This window comes from Oncorhynchus keta, chromosome 3 (genome assembly GCF_023373465.1).
Source record: "Oncorhynchus keta strain PuntledgeMale-10-30-2019 chromosome 3, Oket_V2, whole genome shotgun sequence".
In the NCBI taxonomy this organism is placed as follows: domain Eukaryota; kingdom Metazoa; phylum Chordata; class Actinopteri; order Salmoniformes; family Salmonidae; genus Oncorhynchus; species Oncorhynchus keta.
In genome coordinates, this window is record NC_068423.1 from 21,817,368 (window position 1) to 21,829,645 (window position 12,278).

General features: G+C 41.5%; 1 protein-coding gene and 1 long non-coding RNA gene across 7 annotated transcripts in view; one reads left to right on the forward strand and one right to left on the reverse strand.

Moving 5' to 3' along the window:
- Positions 1–12,278, reverse strand: part of LOC118374305 (unconventional myosin-XV-like) — a 68,672-nt gene that overhangs the window by 41,767 nt on the left and 14,627 nt on the right. The window contains exons 9-17 of the mRNA XM_052485872.1: positions 10,753–10,999; positions 10,334–10,499; positions 8,628–8,685; positions 7,346–7,378; positions 7,034–7,215; positions 6,207–6,458; positions 5,944–6,022; positions 5,500–5,820; positions 4,921–5,166 (exon numbers count right to left, since the gene is read on the reverse strand). Coding sequence (XP_052341832.1) covers positions 4,921–5,166; positions 5,500–5,820; positions 5,944–6,022; positions 6,207–6,458; positions 7,034–7,215; positions 7,346–7,378; positions 8,628–8,685; positions 10,334–10,499; positions 10,753–10,999 — 1,584 coding nt within the window. The remainder of the gene's footprint in view (positions 1–4,920; positions 5,167–5,499; positions 5,821–5,943; positions 6,023–6,206; positions 6,459–7,033; positions 7,216–7,345; positions 7,379–8,627; positions 8,686–10,333; positions 10,500–10,752; positions 11,000–12,278) is intronic.
- LOC127914996 (uncharacterized) lies at positions 8,696–10,219 on the forward strand. Of its 6 annotated transcripts, none has more exons than XR_008089762.1 (3): positions 8,696–9,216; positions 9,569–10,068; positions 10,199–10,219. It is a non-coding gene; the product is annotated as an uncharacterized LOC127914996 (long non-coding RNA). The 6 variants fall into 6 exon arrangements; XR_008089764.1 differs by lacking the exon at positions 10,199–10,219 and adding an exon at positions 9,247–9,306 and having other exon boundaries at positions 9,569–10,188; XR_008089768.1 differs by lacking the exon at positions 10,199–10,219 and adding an exon at positions 9,257–9,306 and having other exon boundaries at positions 8,696–9,206; positions 9,569–10,188.

Genomic DNA, 12,278 nt, shown 5'->3' on the forward strand with positions numbered 1-12,278 from the left:
CAGATGTTACTGGTCACATACCCATATTTATCAGATGTTATTGGTCACATACCCATATTTAGCAGATGTTATTGGTCACATACCCATATTTAGCAGATGTTATTGGTCACATACCCATATTTAGCAGATATTATTGGTCACATACCCATATTTATCAGATGTTACTGGTCACATACCCATATTTAGCAGATGTTATTGGTCACATACCCATATTTATCAGATGTTATTGGTCACATACCCATATTTAGCAGATGTTATTGGTCACATACCCATATTTAGCAGATGTTACTGGTCACATACCCATATTTAGCAGATGTTATTGGTCACATACCCATATTTATCAGATGTTATTGGTCACATATTTATCAGATGTTATTGGTCACATACCCATATTTAGCAGATATTATTGGTCACAGACCCATATTTATCAGATGTTACTGGTCACATACCCATATTTAGCAGATGTTATTGGTCACATACCCATATTTATCAGATGTTATTGGTCACATACCCATATTTATCAGATGTTATTGGTCACATATTTATCAGATGTTACTGGTCACATACCCATATTTATCAGATGTTACTGGTCACATACCCATATTTATCAGATGTTATTGGTCACATACCCATATTTAGCAGATGTTACTGGTCACATACCCATATTTAGCAGATGTTATTGGTCACATACCCATATTTAGAATATGTTATTGGTCACATACCCATATATATCAGATGTTATTGGTCACATACCCATATTTATCAGATGTTATTGGTCACATACCCATATTTAGCAGATGTTACTGGTCACATACCCATATTTAGCAGATGTTACTGGTCACATACCCATATTTATCAGATGTTATTGGTCACATACCCATATTTATCAGATGTTATTGGTCACATACCCATATTTAGCAGATGTTATTGGTCACATACCCATATTTAGCAGATGTTATTGGTCACATACCCATATTTATCAGATGTTATTGGTCACATACCCATATTTATCAGATGTTATTGGTCACATACCCATATTTATCAGATGTTATTGGTCACATACCCATATTTAGCAGATGTTACTGGTCACATACCCATATTTATCAGATGTTATTGGTCACATACCCATATTTATCAGATGTTATTGGTCACATACCCATATTTATCAGATGTTATTGGTCACATATTTATCAGATGTTATTGGTCACATACCCATATTTATCAGATGTTATTGGTCACATACCCATATTTATCAGATGTTATTGGTCACATACCCATATTTATCAGATGTTATTGGTCACATATTTATCAGATGTTATTGGTCACATACCCATATTTATCAGATGTTATTGGTCACATACCCATATTTAGCAGATGTTATTGGTCACATACCCATATTTAGCAGATGTTACTGGTCACATACCCATATTTATCAGATGTTATTGGTCACATACCCATATTTAGCAGATGTTATTGGTCACATACCCATATTTAGCAGATGTTATTGGTCACATACCCATATTTAGCAGATGTTATTGGTCACATACCCATATTTATCAGATGTTACTGGTCACATACCCATATTTAGCAGATGTTATTGGTCACATACCCATATTTATCAGATGTTATTGGTCACATACCCATATTTAGCAGATGTTATTGGTCACATACCCATATTTAGCAGATGTTACTGGTCACATACCCATATTTAGCAGATGGTATTGGTCACATACCCATATTTATCAGATGTTATTGGTCACATATTTATCAGATGTTATTGGTCACATACCCATATTTAGCAGATATTATTGGTCACATACCCATATTTATCAGATGTTACTGGTCACATACCCATATTTAGCAGATGTTATTGGTCACATACCCATATTTATCAGATGTTATTGGTCACATATTTATCAGATGTTATTGGTCACATACCCATATTTATCAGATGTTATTGGTCACATATTTATCAGATGTTATTGGTCACATATTTATCAGATGTTACTGGTCACATACCCATATTTATCAGATGTTACTGGTCACATACCCATATTTATCAGATGTTATTGGTCACATACCCATATTTAGCAGATGTTACTGGTCACATACCCATATTTAGCAGATGTTATTGGTCACATACCCATATTTAGAATATGTTATTGGTCACATACCCATATATATCAGATGTTATTGGTCACATACCCATATTTATCAGATGTTATTGGTCACATACCCATATTTAGCAGATGTTATTGGTCACATACCCATATTTAGCAGATGTTACTGGTCACATACCCATATTTAGCAGATGTTACTGGTCACATACCCATATTTAGCAGATGTTACTGGTCACATACCCATATTTAGCAGATGTTACTGGTCACATACCCATATTTAGCAGATGTTACTGGTCACATACCCATATTTAGCAGATGTTATTGGTCACATACCCATATTTAGCAGATGTTATTGGTCACATATTTATCAGATGTTATTGGTCACATACCCATATTTAGCAGATGTTATTGGTCACATACCCATATTTAGCAGATGTTATTGGTCACATACCCATATTTAGCAGATGTTATTGGTCACATATTTATCAGATGTTATTGGTCACATACCCATATTTACCAGATGTTATTGGTCACATACCCATATTTATCAGATGTTATTGGTCACATACCCATATTTATCAGATGTTATTGGTCACATATTTATCAGATGTTATTGGTCACATATTTATCAGATGTTATTGGTCACATACCCATATTTATCAGATGTTATTGGTCACATACCCATATTTAGCAGATGTTACTGGTCACATACCCATATTTATCAGATGTTATTGGTCACATACCCATATTTAGCAGATGTTATTGGTCACATACCCATATTTAGCAGATGTTATTGGTCACATACCCATATTTAGCAGATGTTATTGGTCACATACCCATATTTATCAGATGTTACTGGTCACATACCCATATTTAGCAGATGTTATTGGTCACATACCCATATTTATCAGATGTTATTGGTCACATACCCATATTTATCAGATGTTATTGGTCACATACCCATATTTAGCAGATGTTACTGGTCACATACCCATATTTATCAGATGTTATTGGTCACATACCCATATTTATCAGATGTTATTGGTCACATATTTATCAGATGTTATTGGTCACATACCCATATTTAGCAGATGTTATTGGTCACATACCCATATTTATCAGATGTTACTGGTCACATATTTATCAGATGTTATTGGTCACATATCCATATTTATCAGATGTTATTGGTCACATATTTATCAGATGTTATTGGTCACATACCCATATTTAGCAGATGTTATTGGTCACATACCCATATTTATCAGATGTTACTGGTCACATATTTATCAGATGTTATTGGTCACATACCCATATTTATCAGATGTTATTGGTCACATACCCATATTTATCAGATGTTATTGGTCACATACCCATATTTATCAGATGTTATTGGTCACATACCCATATTTATCAGATGTTATTGGTCACATACCCATATTTAGCAGATGTTATTGGTCACATATTTATCAGATGTTATTGGTCACATACCCATATTTATCAGATGTTATTGGTCACATACCCATATTTATCAGATGTTATTGGTCACATACCCATATTTATCAGATGTTATTGGTCACATATTTATCAGATGTTATTGGTCACATACCCATATTTATCAGATGTTATTGGTCACATTTTATTGTTATTGGTCACATACCCATATTTATCAGATGTTACTGGTCACATACCCATATTTATCAGATGTTATTGGTCACATACCCATATTTAGCAGATGTTACTGGTCACATACCCATATTTAGCAGATGTTATTGGTCACATACCCATATTTAGAATATGTTATTGGTCACATACCCATATATATCAGATGTTATTGGTCACATACCCATATTTATCAGATGTTATTGGTCACATACCCATATTTAGCAGATGTTATTGGTCACATACCCATATTTAGCAGATGTTACTGGTCACATACCCATATTTAGCAGATGTTACTGGTCACATACCCATATTTAGCAGATGTTACTGGTCACATACCCATATTAAGCAGATGTTATTGGTCACATACCCATATTTATCAGATGTTATTGGTCACATACCCATATTTATCAGATGTTACTGGTCACATACCCATATTTAGCAGATGTTATTGGTCACATACCCATATTTAGCAGATGTTACTGGTCACATACCCATATTTAGCAGATGTTATTGGTCACATACCCATATTTAGCAGATGTTACTGGTCACATACCCATATTTAGCAGATGTTACTGGTCACATACCCATATTTAGCAGATGTTATTGGTCACATACCCATATTTAGCAGATGTTATTGGTCACATACCCATATTTAGCAGATGTTATTGGTCACATACCCATATTTAGCAGATGTTACTGGTCACATACCCATATTTAGCAGATGTTACTTGTCACATACCCATATTTAGCAGATGTTACTTGTCACATACCCATATTTAGCAGATGTTACCGGTCACATACCCATATTTAGCAGATGTTACTTGTCACATACCCATATTTAGCAGATGTTACTTGTCACATACCCATATTTAGCAGATGTTAGTGCTGGTGTAGTGAAATGCTTGTGTTCCTAACTCTAACAGCGCAGTAGTATCTAACAATTCACAACAATGAAACACAAATCTAACACTCCTCACCAAACACAAAGAATGTGAGTTACTTTACTTCACTGTGGAGTTGTGACTGCAGTATCTGAGTTATGGAACGTGTATCTGAGGCTGTGGCTGGTCAGGCGGTGCAGACACAACAGTGCAAACACAAACACTTTTACTACTGTCCATGTCTGCCCGTACTGTACCTCTGAAGTAGTTTAACTTACTGAGTGTGGGGGCAGCCTTGGTGGGGGGGTCTGGCAAGCTCTCATAGATGTGTTGGACTGGGGGGGGAGGAGGGGGGGTGAACCCGGGGGAGCAGGCGGAGGGTTCTCGGAGCTTCCCTGATTGCCGAACAGGTCTGCAAGGGAGCACTGTTTCTGCTTCATGTGGTTGGAAATGGGGTGAGGCCCTCTGGTGGAGGGAGGCTGCCGTGCAGGTGGAGGCTGTCTCTGACAGGGTGAGGGGAGGGGAGAAGAGTATTACTATAGGCTAGGTAAGATAACTGAATGGATATGTTAGCTCCTCACCAACATGTCTCGGGCTAGGCAACAATGTACACACAGTTCTAACCTTCTGCTGTTGTACAGGTCCGTTATTTCTGAGGATAGAAAGGGCCTCCTCTTTAGGATCTTTCTTCTTCACAAACGACTGTGCTGGAACCCTGGAGAGGAGCGAGGGAGTTAGATTTCCGCTGATGCAGCGGGATCTACACAGCAGATGTCATGTACTTCAAACATTTAGGATGGATCCACAGTCCCACTGACCTGATTGGTTTCAAGGGTTTTGGATCGTTGACAGGGCGGTTTTGGTACTGTTTAATAATGTCACGGATTCTGGTGCTGGGAGGGGGCGGGGAGGCAGGGGGGCTGGGGCGGTCTGATTCTCTGGCAGGAGGAGACGGGGTACGTTGCCAAGTCCTGGGTGCTGGAGGTGGGGAGGGGGAGCGGGGAAGGGTCTGTTTGGGGGTGCTCCCTCCGGGACGTTGCCAAGTCCTGGGTGCTGGGGGTGGGGAGGGGGAGGGAGAGCGGGGACGGGTCTGTTTGGGGGGCTACTGGGAGCAGGGCGAGGCTTTGACAGTTTGGCTGCTGGCTTTGGCTGAGAACCTGACAGAGTGAATGACAGCACAGGCAGCTGGGTGTAAGGTAAGACAAGTGGTAGTCATTTTCTCCTGAGAAAACTACAGTTTATCTGAAGTTGAATAGGAAGATGTGTCCAACTCTACTCACCAATCATCTGGAAGAACTCTCTCTTGTCCTTGAAAGAGTCCAGCTGGTCTGGACTGACAAAGTCCACATCTCTCTCCGGCTGATAAAAACAAAGACACTTTACATCTCAGTTTGCTTACAAGATAATGTTGTTGTTATTAATGTGTTTCTATTGTAATGAAATGACACATTTTTGCAATGGCTAAGTACATTAAAGATAATAAGAATCAAGCAGAATTGAGCACAAACACATTAGCATCACACCCCTCCTCTGTCGTACACACCTCAGGTATGTGGTGCTGTATCTGTGGTTTCCTCTGGCTGGGTGTGGTTAGCTGCGGAGGGGCGCTGGGGAGTGTTTGTGTCTGGGCTGGGGGTGAGAGGGCAGAGTGGTGTGTCTGTGTCTGGGCCGGGGGAGAGGGGGAGAGGGGGGGTGTGACGGGTCGAAGGTTAGCCTGGCGCCGCTGCTGCTGTCGCTGCTGCTCCTGAGTCTGCTGCTGGGACATAGTCATCGCCTGCATTGTCATCTGCTGGGCCTGGAGAGGGAGGGAGGAGGAGACATGGAGACATGAGAGAGAGAAAGTGAGTGAGTGAGTGAGTGAGTGAGTGAGTGAGTGAGTGAGTGAGTGAGTGAGTGAGTGAGTGAGTGAGTGAGTGAGTGAGTGAGTGAGTGAGTGAGAGAGAGAGAGAGAGAGAGAGAGAGAGAGAGAGAGAGAGAGAAAGAAAGAAAGAGCAATGGAGAGAAAAAGTGATGAGAGAGAGAAAGTGAGTGAGTGAGTGAGTGAGTGAGTGAGTGAGTGAGTGAGTGAGTGAGTGAGGAGGAGGAGTGAGTGAGTGAGTGAGTGAGTGAGTGAGTGAGAGAGAGAGAGAGAGAGAGAGAGAGAGAGAGAGAGAGAGAGAGAGAGAGAGAGAGAGAGAAAAGAAAGAAAGAGCAATGGAGAGAAAAAGTGATGAGAGAGAGAGAGAGAGAGATGGAGAGGAAGTATAGTCATGTTAGAATAGAAATGGTGATATCATAAGAACATGAATTAAGGATAGGGGTAGGATTATGGTTTGTTTGTTATCATGGCATGTTTGTCCCAGTTTTCCACCAGTGTCTCCAAGTCCTTACCATGAGCAGGGCCTGTTGGTTGATGAAAGCCTGCTGCTGTGCTGCCATCTGCTGGGGGTCCAGGCCTGGTGCAGCTGGCTGGGGTGCCATCATGGTTGGCATCATAGGCATGGGGGCAGCTGACATCATACTTGGCATCATTGGAGCCCCGTAGTTTTGCATGGCAGGGTTCACTGGCATTCCTGGGAGACACATTTTTTTTGTGGGGTGTGGGGGGGATTATTGTTAGAATAATGCAGGATAGAGAAAATAGATGACTTGTTTAAATCACAATTAGAATGTTTGTGTAATTAAATGACTCCCCTCACTCACCCATAGAATAGCCTGGCATTGTCATTGGAACACCTGCAACACAGAGTCAAATGGGTGTTTTACCAAAATATCATATGACAAACCACATATTCACCCTGCACAAGTACAAATCCCATCTATACACTGTTGCCCTAGAGCACACAAAAAACAATACATACCTCGGCCTAAACATCAGCGCCACAGGTAATTTCCACAAAGCTGTTTATGACCTGAGAGACAAGGCAAGAAGGGCCTTCCATGCCATCAAAAGGAACATAACATTCGACATACCAGGATCTGGCTAAAAAAAACACTTTAATCGGTTGTAGAACCCTTTGCCATTTATGGTGGTGAGGTCTGGGGTCTGCAAAAATTCAGCAAAAATATCCTCCGTGTACAACGTAGAACACCAAATAATGCATGCAGAGCAGAATTAGACCGGTACCCACTAATTATCAAAATCCAGAAATGAGGCGTTCATTTCTACAACCACCTAAAAGGAAGCGATTCCCAAACCTTCCATAACAAAGCCATCACCTACAGACAGATGAACCTGGAGAAGAGTCCCCTAAGCAAGCTGGTCCTTGGGCTCTATTCACAAACACAAACACACCCCACAGAGCCCCATGACAGAAACACAATTAGACCCAATAAAAATAATGAGAAAACGAAAGGATAATTACTTGACACATTGGAAAGAATTTACCAATAAACTGAACAAACTAGAATGCTATTTGCCCCTAAACAGAGAGTACCCAGTGGCAGAATACCTGACCACTGTGACTGACCCAAACGTAAGGAAATCTTTGACTATGTACAGACTCAGTGAGCATAGCCTTGCTATTGAGAGAGGCAGCCGTAGGCAAAGAGAAGACAGGCTATGTGCTCACTGCCCACAAAATGAGATGGAAACTAAACTGCACTTCCTAACCTCCTGCCAAATGTATGACCATATTAGAGACACATATTTCCCTCAGATTACACAGACCCACAAAGAATGTGAAAACAAATCCAATTTTGATAAACTCCCATATCTACTGGGTAAAATACCACAGTGTGCCATCACAGCAGCAGAATTTGTGACCTGTTGCCACAAGAAAAGGTCAACCAGTGAAGAACAAACACCATTGTAAATACAACCCATATTTATGTTAATTTATTTTGCATTTTGTACTTATTTGCATATTGTTACAACACTGTACATAGTGTTTCTTCTGTTTATTTCACTTTTGTTTAGGCAATGTAAACATATGTTTCCTTTGCCAATAAAGCCCTTTGAATTTAATTGAGAGAGATACAGTACCTGGTCTATACATCCCTCCTCCTCCTCTCATCCTCCTGTTCAACTTGACCATACGCTCCTGGTCCCCCCCACACACACACACACACACACACACACACACACACACACACACACACACACACACACACACACACACACACACACACACACACACACACACACACACACACACACACACACACACACACACACACACCACAGAGTAACACATAACAGTAGAATGTTTTGTTAATCTATACATCACATGCAGTAATATAACACAGTAATATATCACGGTAATATAACACAGTAATACCGTCCAAGACGAAAGAACAGAAGACCCAATCCAACCAGTAACAGGTAATCACATGTAAACACAGGTAAACACAGGTAAACACAGGTGATCACATGTAATCACAGGTAAACATAGGTAAACAGAGGTAAACACAGGTAAACAGAGGTAAACACAGGTAAAAAGAGGTTAACACAGGTAAACAGAGGTAAACACAGGTAAACACAGGTAAACAGAGGTAAACACAGGTAAACAGAGGCAAACACAGGTAAAAAGAGGTTAACACAGGTAAACAGAGGTAAACACAGGTAAACACAGGTAAACACAGGTAAACAGAGGCAAACACAGGTAAACAGAGGTAAACACAGGTAAACAGAGGTAAACACAGGTAAACAGAGGTAAACACAGGTAAACAGAGGGAAACACAGGTAAACAGAAGTAAACAGAGGCAAACACAGGTAATCACAGGTAAACATAGGTAATCACAGGTAAACAGAGGTAATCACAGGTAAACACAGGTAAACACAGGTAAACAGAGGCAAACACAGGTAATCACAGGTAAACAGAGGTAATCACAGAGGTAAACACAGGTAAACAGAGGTAAACACAGGTAAAAAGAGGTTAACACAGGTAAACAGAGGTAAACACAGGTAAACACAGGTAAACAGAGGTAAACAGAGGTAAACACAGGTAAACAGAGGCAAACACAGGTAAACAGAGGTAAACACAGGTAAACAGAGGTAAACACAGGTAAACAGAGGTAAACACAGGTAAACAGAGGGAAACACAGGTAAACAGAGGTAAACAGAGGCAAACACAGGTAATCACAGGTAAACATAGGTAATCACAGGTAATCACAGGTAAACAGAGGTAATCACAGGTAATCACAGGTAAACACAGGTAAACACAGGTAAACAGAGGCAAACACAGGTAATCACAGGTAAACAGAGGTAATCACAGGTAAACACAGGTAAACACAGGTAAACAGAGGCAAACACAGGTAAACAGAGGCAAACACAGGTAAACAGAGGTAAACAGAGGTAAACACAGGTAATCACAGGTAAACAGAGGTAATCACAGGTAAACACAGGTAATCACAGGTAAACACAGGTAATCACAGATAAACACAGGTAATCACAGGTAAACACAGGTAATCACAGGTAAACACAGGTAAACACAGGTAAACAGAGGCAAACACAGGTAATCACAGGTAAACAGAGGTAATCACAGGTAAACACAGGTAAACACAGGTAAACAGAGGCAAACACATGTAAACAGAGGTAAACACATGTAATCACAGGTAAACAGAGGTAAACAGAGGTAATCACAGGTAAACACAGGTAATCACAGGTAAACACAGATAAACACAGACACCTCCTATTATATATAACAATGAATGGTGTAGTGAAAAGAGTGTCTCAGGTAATATACCGACCCCTGGTCCCTGGTCCATCACTGGGTCAAAGAGGTCATCCAGATAGTATTCCATCTGACCAGAACCCTCTGACTGCTGGTAGTCTCTACGGCCCTGCTGGGGGAGACAAGGGGCCGGAATGGAGGGGGCCGGGGGGATGAAGCCATCTAGATCTGTTGTAATCATCCTAATGGAGAGACAGAGAGAGAGAGAGAGAGAGAGAGAGAGAGAGAGAGAGAGAGAGAGAGAGAGAGAGAGAGAGAGAGAGAGAGAGAGAGAGAGAGAGAGAGAGAGAGAGAGAGAGAGAGAAAGAGAGAGAGAGAGTGAGAGAGAGAGTGAGAGAGAGAGTGAGTGAAGTTGAGGTTCTGTGTTCTCCCAATCTCACCAGTCTCCCTCATTGTTGAACAAATAGTCAAGGTCTGTGTGCCTCCCAGTCTCACCCGTCTTCCTCATTGTTGAACAGGTAGTCAGGGTCTGTGTGTGCGATCTCCAGTGTAGCATCAGTCTCTGCTCCAGCCAACAGGTCCAAGACAAAGTCACATCCAGCCAGATCAGACCAGCCCTCATCAGCTAGCAGCGACACAGACCAGCCCCGTGGAGCCTCAGGTAACCCTCTGAAGTGGAGCAGCCACGAAGCCAGCTGCTCCCCTGTGGTCCAGGACTCTACCTCAGCTGTCATCTTCTCCTCTGGAAGACATAGAGAGAGAGAGAGAGAGAGAGGGAATGAAGCATACTACCTTGGTGCTGGAATCATCAACACTCCAGCCAAGTGTACCACCAGAATCCCACTGAGCAAATGGAACCACAACACAAGACAGAAAAAGCGACAGATATTCTATTGACATTACATATACAGTCGTGGCCAAAAGTTTTGAGAATGACACAAATATTAATTTTCACAAAGTCTGCTGCCTCAGTTTTGAATGATGGCAATTTGCAAATACTCCAGAATGTTATGAAGAGTGATCAGATGAATTGCAATTAATTGCAAAGTCCCTCTTTGCCATGCAAATGAACTGAATCCCCCAAAAACATTTACACTGCATTTTAGTCCTGCCACAAAAGGACCAGCTGACATCATGTCAGTGATTCTCTCGTTAACAGTGAGTGTTGACGAGGACAAGGTCCGGCCTTGTTGATTGAGTTTGAATAACAGACTGGAAGCTTCAAAAGGAGGGTGGTGCTTGGAATCATTGTTCTTCCTCTGTCAATCATAGTCAACTGCAAGGAAACACAGACAAGGATATTGCTGCCAGTAAGATTGCACCTAAATCAACCATTTATCGGATCATCAAGAACTTCAAGGAGAGCAGTTCAATTGTTGTGAAGAAGGCTTCAGGGCGCCAAAGAAAGTCCAGCGAGCACCAGGACCGTCTCCTAAAGTTGATTCAGCTGCGGGATTGGAGCACCACCAGTACAGAGCTTGCTCAGGAATGGCAGCAGGCAGGTGTGAGTGCATCTGCATGCACAGTGAGGCAAAGACTTTTGGAGGATTGCCTGGTGTCAAGAAGGGCAGCAAAGAAGCCACTTCTCTCCAGGAAAAACATCAGGGACAGACTGATATTCTGCTAAAGGTACAGGGATTTGACTGCTGAGGACTGGGGTAAAGTCATTTTCTCTGATTAATCCCCTTTCTGATTGTTTGGTGCCATCCAGAAAAAAGCTTGTCCGTAGAAGACAAGGTGAGCGCTACCATCAGTCCTGTGTCATGCCAACAGTAAAGCATCCTGAGACCATTCATGTGTGGGGTTGCTTTCTCAGCCAAGGGAGTGGGCTCACTCACAATTTTGCCTAAGAACAGCCATGAATAAAGAATGGTACCAACACATCCTTCGAGAGCAACTTCTCCCAACCATCCAGGAACAGTTTGGTGATGAACAATTCCTTTTCCAGCATGATGGAGCACCTTTCCATAAGGCAAAAGTGATGACTGAGTGGCTCGGGGAAACTCCCCAGACGTTAATCC